The 21,629-nt window shown below is 39.5% G+C and overlaps 1 protein-coding gene across 1 annotated transcript in view; it reads right to left on the bottom strand.

Moving 5' to 3' along the window:
- kcnip4a (potassium voltage-gated channel interacting protein 4a) overlaps nucleotides 1-17,182 on the bottom strand; it is a 110,022-nt gene extending 92,840 nt beyond the window's left edge. The window contains exon 1 of the mRNA XM_054601199.1: nucleotides 17,044-17,182. Within this exon, the coding sequence (XP_054457174.1) occupies nucleotides 17,044-17,182 (139 nt within the window). The remainder of the gene's footprint in view (nucleotides 1-17,043) is intronic.
- Between the last annotated feature and the right edge of the window lie 4,447 nt (nucleotides 17,183-21,629).

Genomic DNA, 21,629 nt, shown 5'->3' with positions numbered 1-21,629 from the left:
TAATGAACTCCTCCTACTCACCCCATCGCTCAGTCTGATTGAGTGAGGGGTCAACGTACCTTTTCACTTAGAAAAAAAAAATAATGATCAGGAAAGTAGTCCCTCATATTTACTGTTCCTCAGGCCAGCCAGGTCTTTAAATATGATGACACACTAAAGTCACAGACATCATGAATCTCAACATATATTCTGGGAGGCAATCATATGGGGAAAAGAGGTCAGAGTATGGCACCAAGAAAATGTAGATGGCATTTAAAGATGGTTCTACACTGTAGAGTGCTGCTTCTATTTGAAATAGGTTTTGCCTAGTATTGAATGTTAAAGTAATCTCTCAAAATGTATTTGTTTTTTAGTAGTTGCTCTGAGCAAGACCATTTCTGTAACAAGGACATATCTTATATTCTTAATAAACATTTATAGACCATCATGGAGATGGCGGTTAGCAGCAAACAGTGCTCACAGCACTAACAGTGCAAGCAATGGTAACAGTGCTGACAGAGCTAACAGTGGTAACCTGGGGGGACCAAAGTGTGGGCATTAAGCCCATACATTCTCTGCTCAGGAAATCACCAAAGTAGTTGTTTGCTATCATATTAATGCTCTGAATTTTCAATATGGCAAATTCTTAAAAAAGGTGCAATATGTTGCCACAAATTGTAGTATACACTTGATTTAAAAGGATGAATATGAAGCAACAAGACATATTGTTTTGGGAAATAAGCCTAAACTAAAACAGGAGAAAATTCTGACAGAACTAAAAGGATATCATACTGAATTTCAGAATAAATTCAATGTCAAAAAGAGTCAAAGCAGGTCTGATTGACTCCTGGATCTGGCTTGATAGTTACACGATATTGACACACAAAAACTATTTATTTTGCCTTATACTGACAATGTGATAAATTGTGATACATGAGGTAACAGCTTTAACTCCCCATTTCAATTTTAAGCCTGAAAATGCTCAAACTTTTGTTAATAGTGTGGAGTTAGATTTGAATCTTGGGTTTGATAAAATCACATATTTTCTAGTGCATGGATCTTGAAATACTGGCCAGGCACTCTGCATGCTGATCAGTCTGTTTAAGGAGCTGCATCAAATACCGTTTCCATCAAAAGGAACACAAACAGCTCATTCTCTCAAGATATGTGGTTTTAAATCTTGTTACTTTGATACATTTCAAAATAATTGCACATCTCTAGTTGTATATGGTAATCATATGGGAGTTGGTTATGTAAATCTTCCTGAGAAGAAGCCAATAAGCCTTTCCTCAATCTCTCAGGAGCAATGAATGTGAGGCTAAGCAGAACCAATAAGGCGGTAGATTTCTTGTTAACATGCTAATGAAAACACTAAACACTAAAAACAAATGTACATGCACATGATTTATATCATTTAGCACACCCAGGGAAATGTTTTATCTTATTTGTTTGACTTTTTCTCCTTGTATCGTCCTTAAAAACAGCTTTTCCCATAAAACCGGAAATGACAACCAGATAATGGACTGAGTATTTATTTGGATGGAGTGTGAACATTAATCCTAACACACTAAAGCATTGATAAGCCATAGTGTGCTGGAGTAAATTCAACAAGGCCACCTTTAGTTGGCTAACTAATGATGTGGCAGAGGTAACCCTGAGCTTTGATTTAGGGGAGAAAAAATATGACCCGGGACACTGGGTTTACTGCTGTGTGGCTGCTTTTTTATTTCATGATTCAGAGCTAACCCACAAAGGTCCACTAGTTGCCATTGTACCATGCAGAGACTGTATCAACTGAGGGAGCATTTTAAAAGGATTGAAGGCAGAATTACACAGCAAAACATAGATCCAAGACTCAACAAGACTAAACCCTGTCTGACAGTCAGGGTCAAACAGCTAAAGTATATTATGTTAACTCAAATTCACAATTTTGTCAAGAGTCAACACTCATACCAAAGCACTTGTAAGGCTGTAGACACAGCAGTGATTTGAGTTCAAAGCTGACAACAATGCTAACATGTGGACGTTTAGCCTGATCATTATCTTAATTTAGGGTTTAAGTGCACACACATTGTACTGCTGAAGGGGATGGGAATGTCAATAGTATGTTAAAAATATAAATAATTTGACTTAATGATAGCAAGAGAGGAAAAAGTCAGGGGATCACCAAAGTTATTACAGTTTGTCCTTTGGTAGACAAATGGTCCATATTGACTTTGAGAAATTTCTACTCGATAAAAAGTCATTAAAGGTACATCATCATCTGGGAACCATGAATTACTGTACAATATTATGGTCTCTCTTACCATTGTTATGCCGATGACACCCAGCTGGTCTTGTCATTTCCCCCCGGTGACACCCAAGTGGAGGCACGCATTGCTGCGTGCTTGGCTGACATCTCGAAATGGATGGCGACACACCACCTGAAGCTCAACCTGGACAAAACCGAGCTACTGTTCCTCCCGGGGAAGGGTTGCCCGCACCGAGACCTGTCCATCACCATTGATGATGCCGTGGTGACGCCAACTCGGACTGTGAGGAATCTGGGTGTGACCCTGGACGACCAACTGTCGCTCTCAGCAAACATTGCATCCGTCACACGCTCCTGCAGATTCCTCCTCTACAACATCAGGAGGATTCGCCCCTTCCTCACTGACGAGACGGCGCAGGTGCTCATCCAGGCTCTGGTCATCTCCCGCCTGGACTACTGCAACTCACTACTTGTCGGAACCCCGGCGTCGGCCATCAGACCTCTGGAGCTTGTCCAGAAAGCTGCAGCTCGCCTGGTGTTCAATCGCCCCAAGTTCTCCCACACAACTTCCCTTCTCCGTTCTCTACACTGGCTCCCTGTAAGAGCTCGCATCCAGTTTAAGACTCTGGTGCTAGCCTACAGGGCAGTGAAAGGAACAGCTCCTTCCTATCTCCAGGCCATGGTCAAGCCTTACACCCCCGCCAGACCACTTCGCTCTGCTGCCTCGGGGCGACTGGTTGCCCCGTCGCTCAGAGGTCCCTGCGGCCGATCCACCCGGTCACAGCTTTTTTCTGTCCTGGCCCCACAGTGGTGGAATGAACTCCCCACTGACGTCAGGACAGCAGAGTCGCTGCCCATCTTTAGGCGCAGGCTGAAAACTCACCTCTTCAAGAAGTACTACCCTGAGCCTTCCTCGTAGCACTTATTGCATTCGTATTAGTTTGTTGCACTTATTGTTTTCGTAGTAATTTGCTTCTGCACTATACTTTTGCTCTGGTTTATGCTTTTAGATGCTTGTTTAAGAAAGGAGATGCACTTATGACTTCTGGTGATCTTGAATTCCTATGTTGAATACACTTATTGCAAGTCTCTTTGGATAAAAGCGTCTGCTAAATGACTGTAATGTAATGTAATGTAATGGTAGTCCATCTAGTAGGCGTAAATTATTTAATTGGGTAAGTGTCAACTTTAACCCTCTGGAAGTACAAGGAAGAAACTCTCTGTACTAAATGGCATGGCGACTCATGTAGCAATTGTCGAGGTATTTCACTAAACAGCAACAATATCAAACTCATAGTGGCTTAGTTGATCATCAATGTAAGTAGGATTCATCCTCTGGGGACAGTGAATGTCTAATTCTAAGCAAATGTTCAAGCACATGTAGTTTGTTTTTTTTATGAATTTTGAACTCAAGGCCAAACAGCTGGAAAATATTTTATAGTCTGCCTAGCATCCAAAATGGCATTTTCAAGAGCAATACGTTCCTAGTATGCTCCACATTATAACAATAATCAAATGGGAGGCCTGCCATATACAGTAGGTGCAGCATGAAATAACCTTTAAGCTCCATATTCAAATTACAGTTGCCATTACACCACTAGTTAAGCCATTCAGACTCCCCAGGGAACAATTAGGATTTGGCATATGGTCGCATGTATCATTAACCTGCCCAGAGCAAAAACACACTGAGCAAATAAGGAGTACCAACCTCCCAATGCTCTTTTTTTACTGACAAATGCCTCACAGGTAACATCTCTGGTTTCTTCTTTGTTTTGAAGAACAATGGTAGTCCATGGTAGTCTCAGCTTAAATAGAAATGTTACTATATAAATGCAAACAATAAGGTGTTTCTGGAGATAAGATTATTTCAGAGTTTACAGTGTGCCTATAATGGCTGCACAGAGGAATTGGGATGTGGCAGCAAGGAACTATAGTCACCTTATCAACAAACTTTAAATTAACTTATTCTGCATCTATAAATCAACTCTTCCCTTGAACCTTTTAACCCCAGGGGGCACAACACTATTCTCTCTTGCAAAAAGCTATTTACTGAATGACTGCCCTGAAGATGAGAAAAATAAAACAACTTAGTTGCTGCCCTGGGAATAGGCAAATTACATCCACCACCATGCAGTACAAATGATCATTACCACTGTAATTATTGGAAGGCCATCATGTTAGAAATTCATCAGTAGAAGTGGATTGCCAGTAAGCACTCCTTGAAGTACGAAAAATGCATCACAAGGGCATTATGTGGTGAGCTAATGTCCTCTGTTTTACAAAAAGGTGCCATTTCCTCAACTAGCAGTTTTTTTTAAATAATAAAACTGTTTGCTTGAGTTTGGATGTATGGGCAATGTACTGATGTAATTTATATATTTAATGATCTAACAGTCAATTTAATCATTTGATGATGGTGAACAAGTTGCACCAATCCAGGCTTGTACACTGCAGTCGCAGAGTAATGAACAAGCACTATTACTCCAAAATAGGTGCCATTACTTAACCGTAATGTCAAACAAACACACAGCAAGAACTCATGCAGACAATTTATTCTGGCGAGGGACTCTGTTAGTGTTAAGACGGAGTAAACTGTCATAACAAAGCGTATATTGTGCCATGCTAAAAAGCTCTGCAGGCCAGCTGAGAGCCTTCTCTTTTCCATGACCTCATTTTGTTTGGTTTTCTTGCAGTAGGCCTGGTGTGGTTTCGTTGACCCAATTTCTGCAGGGCGCACATCTGCCGACGGACCGACTTGCACAAACTACAATAGTTACTTAAGAAGGACAGGCCTAGTCTACTGGGAGCAATGATAGTCCTGTTTTTTTCCTTCGAGTGAGAACAAATAGGACTGGTGCCATTAGTGGAGCAGCAAGTATAGAGGTTGTCCTTAATGTGTAGCTGCATGGGTGAGAAATTCCCAACCTTGTTCTCTGCAAAAGTGACTAAAACCTAGAAATGCCATTGAATAAGAATGTTCTGGATCGGGTCGATGCTACCAAGGAACTAATAAGACACCAATTTACAGTTGTACAGCGAGAAAAGGACATTCACTATGACACAACGATAACAAGGTAAGCTTTCTTTCAAAGCATAAGAAAAGTAATTCTCCAAGGTCAATCAATGAGCAAGGCACTGGCTGGTGTTTGAAGGGAAATTGAACAAGTGCGTTTAAGTCTGACGAAAAGCTATGATGTAATTCCAATGTAGGGCTCTTTATTGTTTGAAATGTTACTATAATATTGCCAATACGCACCATCATTTCCGTGCTGCTATCAGAATATAGTTTATTTAAGCAGCCTCCTTTAAGGAATCTAAACAAGTCTTTTCATTAAATTCTTTTCAGCAAAGCGCCATAGCCTTTGGGTGGTAATATCGGTCAGTGCGCCACTTTGGTTCAACCTGAAAAATCTCAACAACTACTGGATGGATTGCCATTTCATTTTGTCACATTCATGGATCCCAGAGAACTAAGGGAGAACTCATGTGCCACTAGGAGGTAAAAATATTCCACTTATCCATTATAATATCTCAACATCTCTGACAGATTGGGAAAAAAAATGTTGAACTGAATAAAATGCTCAATGACAAAGAATTCTTGTCTATCCCCCGACTCTAGAGCCATCATAAGGTTCACATCATGGTGAAATTTTGCCCAGACATTCATGTTCCCCTCATGATAAATTGCAATAATGTCTTATACAGTACATTATGATCAAACACCTGCACAAAAAATGACCCATCTGCCTCACTTGTACTGTGACTAGTGCTAACTAGATCGCGTTAGCATCCAACAAACTAATCCTCAGGTGAACATGGCAAACATTACACCGTATAAAAATTAGCATCCTCTCATTGTAAGTATGTTAGCCTGCTGAAGAGTATGAATATGAGTAAGCATTCAATGTTAGCTTTCATGAACAAATTTTGATCTATACCAAAAAAGTATCATGGCTTTATACCAAGCCCTATGCTTTCATAATGTGAATTTGTAATATAAACCCTCTACATAACTGAAATATGGACTTTTGTCCTCTGATCTTTTGTTATTATTGTTTCAGTAAATGCTAATATTAGGGGTATTGTGGCGGTCCAGTTACTGTCAAACATGTCCGGGTTTATCAGTGCGGCTGCAGCAGACTCCAGGCTGATCAAAAATATTCTGCTTGTGTCTCAGAGGAGCAGGTTTTCATTCTGTTGCAGCCTGCCAGATTCATGCTGTAAAATATAACTTTTTTGGACAGAGCTTCCACCTTCAGCCATCTGTCTCTATTCCTGTTCATGCCCTGTCCCTATCTATTCCTTCCACCGTCTCTCCTCCTAATTACTATTCCCTCTCCCTCTCAACTTCTCTATTGTCTCAAATGTCTCTCTCTGTGTTCCAGCTTTCACCATGTATCTGCTCACAGATGTCTCTCTTGGCTGTAGTGGTCTGAATTGCTTCCTCTACCACAGTATCTAACACTGCTCACTTGTCTCACAGGTTCAACTGCAGGGTATCAGATCATACAACTCTGTGAGTATTAATATGGCAAAAAATGAAATGAATCAAAGGCCTTAACACACCGGGGGCACAACGAATAAAAGAGAGGAGGATTTGTGACAGTTGCAGCACTTTTTCAGTAAAAGGTTCAAATACATTTACGCAGACAAACGACCGTATACTTGGATCCTATTGACCCAGAGCAGCGTCTGGTAGTCTCTCTGAAGTAAATTGTTGTATGGCCTGAGCTACTGTAAGCTCTTTTATTGAGTTTCTTTTTGGTGAAATGCTCAGAGTGAATTTGAGTTCCCTCTGGTAAACATTTATGCAATGTATATGTCTAGGGGTTTTACTGTGAAAGGTAAGAACAGATAAAGTGGATCTGGTATCCGCTGCATTAGTCAAGGTTGAAAGGAATAATAAAGTTTGCCGTCTCTGTTAAGACCACGGAGCCTCTGTGTTGTATGTATTGAATAGGTCTGTTCTACACACGATCAGTTGAAGTGCAAAAGCTAAGAAAAAACCTTTCTGCGTGAAAGTAGTCAGGTACTAAAAAAAATATACTTATGTGAGAATTAAATCAATCTAAAAAAAACACCCTGGTGTGGCAAGGACTTTACTCTTTCAAAGCCTCCCTGAATGGGATTTGTATTTTAAATGCTTTTGACTTGGAAAGTTCTCCATTTCACATTATACCAACTTGTTTGTGGACTCTTGCTATTATTTTTTACCAATGACATCTGGTAACAGTCAAGTAAAGTAACACATTTGTATCAGGGTGTACATCAGAGTACAGGACAGATAGTGAGGAGATACTGTACATGCAGGCCAGCCTATCTCTTCTATAGTCATTTTCTTTTGCCTTCCTAATGAGGCTGGAAAGTTACTATAATTTCATTATTAATGGTCTGACTCTGGAATACATAGCAAATATGTATTCTTAAAAAGTAAGAGCTTAAGGAATGCTAAATAGAAAGCACACCCCATCAACCGAGACAAAATAAAACCAACTCTACCAATGGACCACTCCAAGTCAAGCTCTTGTAAAATGCTTCTACCCTGTTTTGAATACTAAATCAATATTACCGCCACCAGAATATTTACTTCTTAATGGATTATTTTTACTACAGTATGATTGGTGCTCATTTATAATTATGACCTCAATTAGAAAAGCTGTAAAAGTAAAATAACCTCCTGCCATAGAACTGCTTTTAGTAGCTATCTTAAATAAAAGGAAATATGATTAACACTACAGTTCTGAGAGTTAATTCTAGGGTGTTTTAACTTCAGTTATACAAGTGGTCTTTATTAAAGCACATTCAAAATTGCAAATCAGTTTCGAGTTAACCATGGTAATGATTACAAGAGAATAATCAATCTACTACTTGTTTTTTAACATTACCAGTAACAACTATTGGTAAGTCTATAACTGAGAAATTGAGCAGCTGAAGTCAAACACACTCCTTTAAAGATGCATTATTCAGTGAGATGACAATTAAACAGCATGCCTATAAAACTATCCAAACTGTCTCAAAATTACAATCAGCTTGCAACGTTACATGACAAAACGGCATGTAAATGACAAAATGTTTCCAATGTGCACTCCTGAGATACAGTCCAACACCTTGTCATTCGGGACCATTCTGCACACACATGCACTGTTGGATGGCTGTTTCAGTGGGATGCTCCCAGTAGGACTTCAATCTCATTTCTGCTTCTTGCGACAGTGACAGGTTGAGGCAGCCATCTGGGACAGTGCTCACACCTTGTTCTATACTTGTCACTAACATGTCGTGTGACATGTTTGTCATTGCGAAAAATCTGCTTTTGAGTCAGTTATATTTGATAAAAGATTGTGATAGAGATATCCTAAGCCGGTGTGCAGTGTTGCCTATTAAAGTAGTTTTTTATTGATCGAATAAACAATAAAAACCTTGGGCATGGGCAAATCTTTTCAATTTTTTATTGGGAGCCCAATATGCCGGCTCGAAAACACTGCATTATGAAATTGCTTCCCTTAGATTTCCAGATGATGAAAGTTTGAATTTCTGTAGCTACTGCTGTTTATGGTAGTTTTTTAATGCCAATCTTCTGTTTCTGCTGCAGAAAACATTAAATGTTAATATCTGTGAGAGTGAGGCAGTTTAATTAGCTAATTAATTTTAAGTGGGTAGAAAAGTTCATGACATGTAAAAATGTCATGAGCTGGGAACACATTTGACATGTATTGTGTTGTTTTGATTAGGAAATGTGCAAATGCTACAGATTACTTTAAGATACCTTTACGCTAGACCAACATTTTTCAGGCCAAGGACCCCCAAACTGATAGAGAGATGGAGCAGGGACCCCCTACTATATGTATTGTATAAAATTGTGTTTCATATTAAACTGGGCCTAGTGCCATGTATAAACATACCTTGTTATTGTGCATTCAATACTAAGCTATTCAAATAATACACAGGTTCATATATTCATGTTTTTATTTTAAACAAGGTACAGTGAGTAGGGTGGCCGTGCCAATGCCATTTATAAACATAAGATAAGATAATCCTTTATTAGTCCCGCAGCGGGGAAATTGCAGGCTTACAGCAGCATAGAGTAAAGTGCACACAAGAGACATAGTAAAAGAAAGACAAGATAAAAATAAAAAATGAAATAAAAAAACATGTATTATAAATAAGCAATAAGAAACAGTAGAAAAACAACAATAACTGAAATATTATATTTACAGACAGAAAAACTATTATAACTATTATTGCACAGTGTATTGTATTGCACAGGTTTTTACTGTTTTTAGTGTCATGTGGTCTGCTGGGAGCAGAGTTGGTTGTGCAACCTGACAGCAGCTGGAAGGAAGGACCTGCGGTACCTCTCCTTCACACACCGGGGGTGAAGCAGCCGGTGGCTGAAGGAGCTGTACAGAGCTGCCAGGGTGTCCTGCATGGGGTGAGAGGTGTTGTTCATCAGGGATGACAGCTTGGCCATCATCCTCCTGTCTCCCACCACCTCCACCGTATCCAGTGGACACCCCAACACACTGCTGGCCTTCCTGACAAGCTTGTTCAGTCTCTTCTTGTCGGCTGTCGAGATGCTGCTGCTCCAGCAGACCACTGCATAAAAGATGGCTGATGCCACCACAGAGTTGAAAAAGGACCTCAGGAGTGCTCCCTGCACTCCAAAGGACCTCAGTCTCCTCAGCAGATAGAGTCTGCTCTGACCCTTTTTATAAAGTGCCTTTGAATGATTAGTCCAGTCCAGTTTATTGTTCAAGTGAACACCCAGGTACTTATAAGACATACCTTGTCAACTGATACCAATATCAACTGATACCAATATCTTGCAAAAATGATTGCACAAGGATTCGTGGGTGAAGTAAATGTCGTTGTTTTTTCATTTATTTTATTTCTATTTTTTACGGTATCTTCTTTTCAAATAAAATTGCAGTGCGTCCTTGTGTCTGGGATCTTAGTCAGCTGGGGACTGAATAGGCTCTTGGCCAATCACGGGGAACCTGACAGAGCCAGCAGCTGATTTCTGACTGAAAGATAACATATTCTGCCTCCATTTATCCATTCCTACAATATGCTGGATTCATGTTAATGTGTATTTAAAGACATTTACATTTGTGGAAAAAGAATTGGGGGAAAAAAAATATAAAACAATTATAAAAAATTGTCTAATCAACCAAAAATGTCACGACCACCATGCAGTACCTCCGCGGACCCCCTAGGGGTCGCGGACCCCCTGTTGAAGACCTCTGCTCTAGACATTAATATATCCTGAAATACCTCATTTACAGTCGGCCGGAGATGCGTGTCCTTTATGTTGAACATTAAATACATCACTCCTTATCAGATGCTATCCCATGGGGGGATATGAGTGAATTTGCATGGTCTTTAAGGCCTGGCAATAAACCTTTGCCTGCTGCTTGGATGGTGCCTGACAAAACAGGCAGCAGAGATAAATTAGACCGTGACAGGGACAGGTGCGTTAAAGCAGACTGACACAGACACAAGAAAGTCATTTCTGCCCTGCGGCAGCCAAAGGCTTACGAGGTTTCACTGTACCGGGTATCAATCAGGGGAACCTATTTATAGAGGGGCCCGGGCCGCTGCTAGAATACAAACACTTGACTGAAGTAGGTTACCGGCAAACGGCTGTGTCACCGGCAGACAAGAGGACAAAGGACGACGTGAGAGGAAAAGACGGTGGCCAGGTGCAGGATAAGTTATGCAGAAGAGGTTGATGATTAATGACACTCACAACTTCTCAGCAACTTTTCCAGAACTAATGTTGAAGTATATAGCTAGATTTAAAGCTCCATGTCGTGCTTTCTGCTCCATTTAACAGGAAAGAGAGTACCTGTTGGAAGATACTCTGCTGCTGATCATCACATTTTCTAACTTCTACTTTCCATCATTGATTAATCTGTTGTCGTTTGTTTCAATGAATGGTTGGCTCTTAAAAATGTAAGGCTATAGAGAGAACTCCCCACCAAGTTTCCCAGAGATATTTTGCTTAGACAACAATCTCACCACAGAGTCCATTTAGCAGCTGTTCTGGGACATTTGATCATATAGCATGATCTTCATTAGCATATACCCAGTCATGTCACTGTAGAAGTTTGTGGGTATTTTTTTTAATCTTTCAAGGGCTAAAGGAGTCCATTTGCTTACATATGGCCTCCTCTCAGAAATCTAAGAGTTACCAAGTCTGTGGAAAATCACCCGCATGTGGAATGCATAATTAATGATGTGTAGAATGAGTTCCTCGTATAGCCTGGACAAAAGGACCCGGCTTGGTTACAGCGATGACCAGCACACTGTCACGTGTCAGAACCACCCGGCATCTCATTTAGCTGTATCCAATTGACAGGATGGAGTGTGGGTGTTATCGTCTGTCAACAGGCTACTTCAAGGCGTTTCACCAACAACATGGTTTGCTGGGGTGGCCTATTCTCCGACTAATCCTCGCCTGTTAGCTGCTAATCCCTGTTTATCAACAGAGGGGCGCGGGTCATAGCCGAGTCTGAGAAAGAGAGCGCCCAGGCCGGCTGTTGTGTGACATAATGGAAAGTGCTTCTCGAGTCATGTGTCCTTCGGCGTGGTGATATTTGAGCCATTTATAGAATTGTTAGGCAGAGCATTAACTGCAGTGCACAATGACCAGCAGAAAACATTTTTGCCGTTCATGAAAAGCAATGACAATCATTAACTTTCTGCACGGCAAAACATGAATTTAAATACAGATTAAAAATACACTTATAGCCAGAGTTGATTGAGGATGATAGAAAAAAAAATTGTATCCAATGGAATAGAATTAACCTGCTATTACATCCGAGTCTATGCTTGATTAATATGTGCAGAGTTTTGAAACACGCTGGCCATTGCATTTCAACAAACTCCTCATCTCTGATCCCATTAGTATTAAACAACGTGCAATATTTTCTCGCTGGCTGTCACAGGTACTAGCTAGTGCCATGAATAAGATTAATGTCAGGGAAAGGCATCACTGTTGGATGCCTCCCGCAACCATTTTCACGACATACGAATCAAATGACAGTGAGACATGTCTGCATCTGAGCCCACCAGCAGTCCCAGAACAATCGTTCTCCTTCCCCTTCTCCTCCCATCTGAGACTGCATGCTGCCTCAACTTCCCCTTTAATCCATCATTGCCTTTTTCCATTTCCACCTCAGATCTACAGAGGCCTGCACTCTTGACCATGTGGGAAAATAGATTAAAATTTAAAAAAAAAAAGAAGAGTTGCAGACACATTACCTAAAACATCAGGCCAAATTCAGATTTTTCCGTAAAAAAAGAAATCCTGCTTGCTATATCACTGGAGAGAATTGCACTCATCAAGGACACGCACCCCAGGAATCTCTTAATGATCTCAAACATTATCTCCAAAGTAGAGCATCATGGTGATTAGTATCATTTCTCAAGGTTTAAGGGTCCCTTTAGCCGTACTTCTCATCATGGGATGTAGTCTCCCACTGCGAGCACACTCACAGCAACTCTAATCAAGTTATGACAAACACTTGATGTATGTAAAATTTAAAAAGCCAGAGGGGTTAGTCAAACAAGGAACACATACAGCCTTGAATCTAAAAACCTCTTCATGAGGTAACATTACTGTTAACTTGCAAAAACAGCAAGTAAGTGGATTTTCAGGACATAGAAGGACATGTCCCTGAAAGGCAGTCTCAAGGTGGAGGGAAGGTGTACTGGGTAAGGTGGGAATTAAATGGCACTGCACTGATTTTCCATTGAGCAGGGTGTTCTTTGGAAATAAATATGATGAAAATTAAAATGAAAATTTCAAAAATGAAATACCTACTCCTTTGACAGAACAACAAACAATGTATACCAAAAAAGTAACTAATCAAATAGCTCTCTATCATGTCTGTGGCAGAAAATAAGTATGTTATTATTGTAATAAGAGAAAAAGAAAAGAAGATGGCAAAGAGCATTGAGATTTGCTGAGGATGAACACTGATATGCCCTAGGCTCTGTCTTGAATGTCCAACTATGAAGAAGAATTTGAGTTGACCATCCATCAGCAAGAGACACATCTTGGCTAAAGTGAGTGCATTTGGGGCCATTGAATAACTACTGCAGTGCAGACATTCACAGAATATATATGACAGTATAACTATCTGAGTGATATGAAAAATGATACCTGATGTGTTCAGGGGGAGTGTTGTCATGCAGGGTTGTTGTGTTGGATTATATTGGACTGTACTGGTGTCGATATTTTATGTGAGCCAGGTTAACCACTGCAGTGTGTTGCATTATTAAGAATTAACGGTGTCAACTTTAAATCGATCTACAGGCGCAGTGTTGTTCTTTCACTGTTTTTCAGGCAATGCTGCAGTAAAGCTGTACATGTTCAGTGATACATCCTAAGTAATATTGTCATAACAAAATGCAATTAATCACTTTAACTTACTTTATATTCAAATAGGAACAATTTTTAACGGCCCTGGTTAAAAACTGCTCTGAATGCAGGAAACAATGTATAGTCTCATGGTAATCATCCATTTGTTCTGTAGCCTGCTGCCCTCTCCTGGCAGTAAGTATGAGGTACAGTGAAGGATTACTACTATAAGGTTTCTACAATGTGTGCATAGATCCCTCACACATTGTAGACACTTTATGGTAGAAATCATTCACAATACCTGTACATATAAATAATACTCAGAGGCAACAGCATACAGTGTCACTCTTGTCCCCTGCATTGAGTAAAAATGAAATCTTTGTCACACTGAACAGTAAATTTGGGACATACTGTACTGTATGTCACCATTTCCCTCAAAGAGACAGCGGGGATTTGTAGCAGGCTTCCTCAGAGCGGACGCGTGTCACAGAGACACAACATGGGGCTTGTGTATTTCTAGAAACACCTGTTTTAGTGAGCTCATTTTCTGGAGATGGCTCCAACACTATTGCCACCTGGCAGGTTTATAGTGTGATAATATACATGCTGGGAGGTTATTCTGGGCAGGACGATGAAAAATATTATTTTGTGTCTGACGCCATCTAATGACGGGAACACCTACGAACAAACATATGCTGGGAGAGAAGGCTGCAAATACAGTGTTGATGTGAAATTATTATTACTGTACGGTGTTAATTTGTGCTCTGTAATTCATGGTTTTCTTGATGTCTCTATTAAATTCAAACATCAGAAAATAATATTACTTTAAGTGAAAGTGAAATCCACAGCCGACAGCAGTGGTCAGCAGTTTGGCAGGTGAAAGTTCAATTTCATACCTAACTAAAAAGCTAGGAAACTCCTTTGCTGCAATGCTATCGTAAGAAGTTATTATCTTTCTTAAAGGCACTCTGATTCTGTTTCAGCGACTTTGAGGCAGTATGAACATGCAGCCAGCCTGGGATGGAGGCAGCATGTTTCCAATGAAAAAGGAGCAGTGAACGGAATGAAAGACAGAACAAATGCTCTGTCAAATTCAAATGTGCCTGACATAAACACCTGGGTCCCGGTTTGGCTCCAAATGTGGCCGCCAGCTCGCATGTTATGAGAGGGATAGCTTAATGACAACTGTGCAAGCGCACACACACACACACACACACACACACACACACACACACACACACACACACACACACACACACACACACACACACACACACACACACACACACACACACACACACACACACACACACACACACACACACACACACACACACACACACACACACACACGTAGGGAGAGGTTAACCAAAGCTACAAGCGGAGACTAGTTTTATTATGTGATCAAGAAACAGCACCTGCCCCATCAACACCAATCTAATCAATACAAAATGAGAAAAGTTTTCTATTTTTCTAAGAAAGATGAATTTGCATAATATTTATTCTCTTATTCATGAAGAACAGCTGTTTCAAAGTCTTCTATTGTTGTTGTTTCCCCTGCAGAAAAATCTTCATTGCAGATGTAATTTAGTCCCTACAGTGAAATCCATGACTGTTTAATAGCATTCTAAATAATACCCAAACACAATCCATTTATCTAAAAAGCCACATCAATGCGGAGCAACACCTGCCAAATACGAAAAACCCAGGTTGATGGTAATACTTGACATGTCACTAAGCTATCAAACAACACTGGGAACTAAGCAAGTGTCACTCAACTAACAGCAACAATGAAACAGACGCAAGGAGAGAAACTGCAATCTCATAACTTTTACTACCAAACACTATAAAAAAATGACAAAAACTGAAAAAGTTTTGCTCTTAGTAATGCTTTTGGAAAAATTAAGTTCATACTACGCAAGACATAAAAACCCATATTAAAAAGCCTTTCCATTTTCCTGATTTATAATATGTCCATGTTTATGTGCATAAACACCTAAATGAATAACTATTAATAATTATTGAGCGAGCATTTTTTATTTTTCATGTTAAAATCTAATTGAGTTCTCATGAATCTGCTTTAAATTATTCAACTTTAAATGATTTCCATGAACTCTTTATTAGCACCCAACTTTAAATGATTTCCTCGTTTAATAAATAGGGCTTAATTCAAGTTCTAATAGCCTTGACCAGTGAGAGCTCTCCCTGTATTTTACTGCCCGATATGTTTCCTGTTCCAGTGGCAAGGAAATATAGCTGTAAATACTATTTTATAAAGGCTATATATTCATTGTGAACCATTGTATACCCAAGCAGCAATCAATACTGATATAGATTTAAATGAGAAGTCACTCTAGCTCGCTAGTGCGACTCATGGTGTTCTGATTATTTGTCACTTTAGAAAAAAATCATAAATGCTGGTGTGCCTTCTAAAAAGGTGAAAGGATGACTGATCAATACCACATGTATGCGTTTTATATAGTGTTGATACCCTGAGTGGTTTCTGGACTGAGATCATTCTGGACTCCGGTGCTTTTACTCCACTTTGTCTCGTCAGTCCTCAGGTTAACAGAACCGTTAATGAGGGTATAGTGTTACTGTTAAATCCAATCTCAAATACATGTAATTAGTTTACACACATTGGTTTTTGCAGTCCTCTTTAAGTGCACACTGTACTTCTAATATTTCCTGGACCTAGTTCTGCAGCTCACCACTTTCTTTTGACTTTGTTAATGGAGACAGCTTTTTTGCTTATGGAGCGTAGATGTTATTTTCCACTTGTAATACATTATGTGAATAAATAATACTGTGAGCATGTGATAAATACATTCTCGACCCTACATTCTTACGTGCCCTTTGAAATTGCCAAATTCACCAGGCACCGAGCACACAAACTAAATATGAATGGTAAGCACGCAAACTAAATACGAGTGCTTACCATTGGAAAAAAGATATTTTCCTCTTTAAAAGGCTGATATTTCACTATTGTTGGTTTCATCACCTCTGCTATCCGCGCAAAGGGATAATTGACTAAACACAGCCCAAAAAATAGCAGCTATTCCCTTTTTCCAGCAAACAATACAGTATAGATTAGATCTGATAAAACTGACTAGTTCCCAGGGCCATCAACAATGGATGATCCTGCTTCTGTGCCCTCTAAAATGCCTCTTTAGTTTCATGGAAAAACTGCTTATTAGTCCTTCAGTCTAAATGCCAAGGTACCCTCCTGTTAATTATGCAAATTATACAACCCAAAGCAATTCATCTTAACTTCCTTTTCTTGTTCATCTTTAGCAACTTTATCTAATCAGGTAATCTCTTTTTAAGGATAAGGCCCTGGGAACAACAATCTAGGCCAACTCTGACTAGACTAAGGATTTGACAAACAATTATCCAACCAATGATAGGCAATTCAATCGCATTCCACCACCTTGGTTCTTCATCGTACCTTTTGGGTTTGGGGAGGCCCAGGTGATGATGCGCCGCACCAGGCAGCAGTTGAACAGGACTTTCTTGGAGAAGCCATGGTCTTTACGGAAATGCTGAAGGTCCTCCCTCCACTGGGTCCTCTTGTTTGGTGAACACATGGCTGGAACTATATTATTAAATATAGTTTGGCGTTATTTGCAAGGACTTTAGGTAAATTCTGTACAGATACAGGCCTAATTATATGGGGTACTTCTCAAAGGGCTGCGTGTTTGCAGTGATGACCCCTTAACTGCCTCTGGTAAACAGCTAAGTACAGCCACAGCAGCATGCAAAACAAACAAAGTTTTTTGGCTCTAGTTATGCATGGCCATATTAAAATGCAAAACATTTCAGCATGCCCTTTTGGAGCCGGAAAATGCTTATCTTCTGGTCCTCAGTTTTTTCAAGGAGGCAAGTTATTCTTCCAGCTGTTCCAGGACTATTGCTGGTAAAAGTAAATATACCAAGTAGACTGTCCTGCAATCCTTTGCTGACTCAAACTAATAGATTAAAGCAGCAAACATCCTGAGGGTGTCCATATAATCATCGCAAAGTATAAAGATAAACTTTCATGACATCACTAAATAAAACATGACCTAAGGATACCCTACCTCATTCAGTGTTATGTCCCCCTGAAGGTCCCATTCCAGGATCAAAAGTTCATAAACTGCTCTGACTGGAGGGCTCCCTGGTCTGTTCTCACATCGCAAATTTATATCCTTCAATGGACAGAAATTGAGGTGCAGTGCGAGGGCTAACTGCTATCAATTGTTCCTCTGAGCATCATCTTACCTTGCAGGATAAAACACGACGTGCACGCTCTCTCTGCTTCCTCAGTCTGCAAGTGATCCTCAGGTTTCACACAAGCACTTTTCCCTTTCCTGAGCTGATCAACAGAGTGTGAACGGTGATGGGAGGAGGAGGAGGAGGAAGAGGAGTGAAGGAGGAGGAGGAGGAGGAGAATGGGAACCGCTCTGTGAAGCAGACAGAGTGAATGAGCGAGAGAGGGAACTGATGGAAAACAATGTGGCTTTTGCCTCAAGGTAGACCATCTGTGTGTTTTTAGTCAAGTATCATAGAAAGAGGAGAGCCTCAAAGATGCTGGTGGCTCTGCATTCACAGTGGATCCTTTTGATCATCCTCCTTCAGCCTCTTGAAACACATGACCTTTAACAGGTCTCTATCACAATTAGAAAAATCACCACCAACCTCAAAAGGCTGTCAAACTACTCGTGAAAAAAGACTAATTAAACCTGGAGGCTTTTTTGGAACAGAGTCCGACTAAATTGCGTCTATTCCACCAAGAAATTAAAAAAAACAACAACTGACACTCAATGTCTAATCAGATTCCTAGTATTGTTTAATTATACTTTAATCACATCAGATTAACATCAAAGTACTTTAATCACATAAAGTACAAGATTTAAATAAAAATCTTGCCTTTTTTAGACTATTTTATTTGAGCAACATTTCGGAATGGCTGATCGTGATTTATTATTTTTACGCACAGTCTCTTGTCTACTATTCACAGCTACTAAAGGTTCCACCACAGCAGCAGTTAGAAAGATCAAAAATCATAATGCATACTCTGCTGGGATGTCTGTGAATTAGCTCCGGGAATAGTTTCCTGTACCTGTCCTGACCCTTCCCTCTGATCTCAGATTTCTTTTATCATTTCATTTAACAAGACAGCCATTCATTTCAGATACTTATAATGTCATTACAGATCAAAATGACCAGCAGCGTTTTTTGCACCCCTTTTTAAAACCCTGTATTTTGTTGTTGGGTTGAAGATGATGCATACCACAGCACAGCCATTACAGCATAGACTCAACTACCCTGAATTTATTAACACCTTGTAAATGTCTTCCAGAATATTGGCAGTGGAATTTGTGTCAGCACTGCCCACAGCAATTCTTTCACTTATGCTACGACATACAGTAAGTGTCATACGTTTACATACATCATATGTAAATGACGTCCCTGGTCTTCGGCCAAATGGGCTTAAGATTGCATTTAAATGCACATAACATTAATCGCAGTGATAGATGGTTATGCTTCAGGGGAGACAGCAAAGCTAAATCTAATTGCTTCCCCTGAGATGAGCAAGGCATACACTGTACCTGAGAAGACAAAGGGGAGCCCTGGACAGAGAGCTGGGAATAGAGCCAGCCCTGCCCAGCAGGCCGAGACACACGTGAGCAAACAGATTGGTCGAAGTGTGACGGAATGATAATGCTTGTTATGTGAGCACATCCTAAAGGTACGTCCACATCCTGAGGGAGAAGGCTTGAAGCCTTATCCCCAATATATTGAATAATTCCTATTATGATGATTATGATATTCAAGACTTAGTCAAACACTAGTCATCTCCGAGATCGGGTAATGGACTTTTTAGTCAAGAGCAGGATTTTAAAGAGTTCCTCCAAGCTGCTATGTTCAATATTTTGATGTTAACACTGAATGTTTCCATGTATGTAAAAGGGTTCAATGTCATAATAGAACCACAGTGAATTATCACCCAATGAATTCACAGTTTTGGCTCAATGTTACTGATAGCAGTGTACTTGCCTGACGCAGCATACAGGTGTCTTCCCAAAAAATCTCAGATTTACCCAATTATACAGCGCTTTACAGAGTAAACACAGTGGAGCATTTAGCAGCAAAAGAGGCGGATAGTTTCTTCATGAGTTGTTGGAGACCAGATCACAGCCAAAACATAGATTATATCATCGCTCCAGAGCTTGTTGTGCTTCCCCCTGGAGGCCAAAAAAAAAAATCAATAATGCTTGTTTAAGGCTCAACATAAATGTATATTTATCTGAAGGAGCACTGAACCAACTTTCTTCCAATTAACAATGAGTAAGAACTTCAAAACAGTGATTAGAAGTTGGACAACATTTACATATATCTTAGCACTGTAACTGGTTGATTATGCACAGGAGAGCCTTTTTAAACATCTATGAACAATAGACTTCTCGACGAGTTTTGGAGAAGTTTGGGACAGTTGTTGTGGTCCCAGGTTGCAAGCAGAGACAGTAAAGCTCACTTGAAGTAGAGTTTGAGGCTACAGCAGCAAGAAGCACAACACTGAATCCATAATACTTCTCAGAACCATCCTGAAGTAAAAATACAAGTATTGCACGTGGACTTTTAAGTAATGTCCAATCGATATAGGGCCCTTGTGGATATTATATGTTTCTCTATTAAAGATGTAATCACAAGCCAGTTCCTGATAAGCATTGTGAAACCAGTTAAAGAAGCAGTATTTAAAATATATATTAAAATAAATGCTGCAGAAAACAACTTCATGCTGCATGCATCATTTCAGCATACACGTGTAAACGATAGCACTGCTACAACCTGAAGCCCCACACACAAACAGATTCACCTTTCATTGTTTCAAACAATTGTAAACACTACATGACTATTGATTAATCACAAAATAATTAACCAATAGAATAATCTGTTTCTATTGATACAATCTAAATAGTTTAGAACCAATGATGAGTAAACTAAATGAGGAACGGAGGGTTTCATAAAACACTGTGCAATACAGTTCAACGTGGAAGTGAAGAGTGACAAATGAGATGGCGTAGAGCAATAATCGTTGTGTACTTTACATGTGGGTAATCTATGTCAAAGTGAATTACTCGTAAGTGATGCTGCATCCTAATATGGCCGTTTGATAAATGTAAAGCCTAGCTGTGTCACAGCAGGAAGTACAGAAGAGAGACAGGAGAAGAAGATGCAGAGGAAAAAAACAAAAAACTCCACTTTATGTTTTCAGTGAAGAGCTGCATCCATGAATGAGATACCATCAGTAGTTAAGAGGAAGTGTTTAAATAACCATGCAGAAGAAAAGCTTTGTGAAGCTTTCTGGACTTAAACACGTTTGCTTTTTCTTTTTGCTTAAGTAAGTCCAGTCTTTCTATTATTTTTGTTAAAAATGTTTGTTAAAAAGTCAAAAATGGTAATTGAGGAAGACAGGTTTATTTGCCAAAGGAGAAAAAAGTAACTAAATGAAACATTTGCAGTGAGTACATTCCACAGTCTTGTCTATAAACCAGTTTGGAACATTTTACTGTGTTATGTCAAATAACAAAGCCCATCACATTTACAATAATAACAAAACAATTTCGGCAACAACCTATTATTGCTTATGACAACAGTCACAAAACAACATGTAAACACTATATTTTGTCCTCTTTTATTTTCTAACTCAAATAAATAAAGGAATAATTGAGACATTTTACAACAGTCGAAGACATGTGTCCCTGCTCTTTTTTTTAAAGCACTTCAATTTACAGTACCAGTCAAAAGTTTGGACACACCTTCTCATTCAATGGTTTTTCTTTATTTCTTTTTCTAGATTGTAGATTAATATTGAAGAAATCCAAACTATGAAGGAACACATATGGAATTATGTGGTAAACAAACAAATGCTCAACAAACCAGAATATGTTTTATATTTTAGATTAGACAGTAAAACTAACTGTCCTTTCAAAGCAGCAAACACACTTAATAATTGACATCCCAATTTTTTTTTTTGCTAGATTTCAAGTT

This window comes from Anoplopoma fimbria, chromosome 7 (genome assembly GCF_027596085.1).
Source record: "Anoplopoma fimbria isolate UVic2021 breed Golden Eagle Sablefish chromosome 7, Afim_UVic_2022, whole genome shotgun sequence".
NCBI classification, from domain to species: Eukaryota; Metazoa; Chordata; class Actinopteri; order Perciformes; family Anoplopomatidae; genus Anoplopoma; species Anoplopoma fimbria.
The sequence above is the reverse complement of the archived record's forward strand: the minus strand, read 5'-3'. Positions and strand labels throughout refer to the sequence as shown.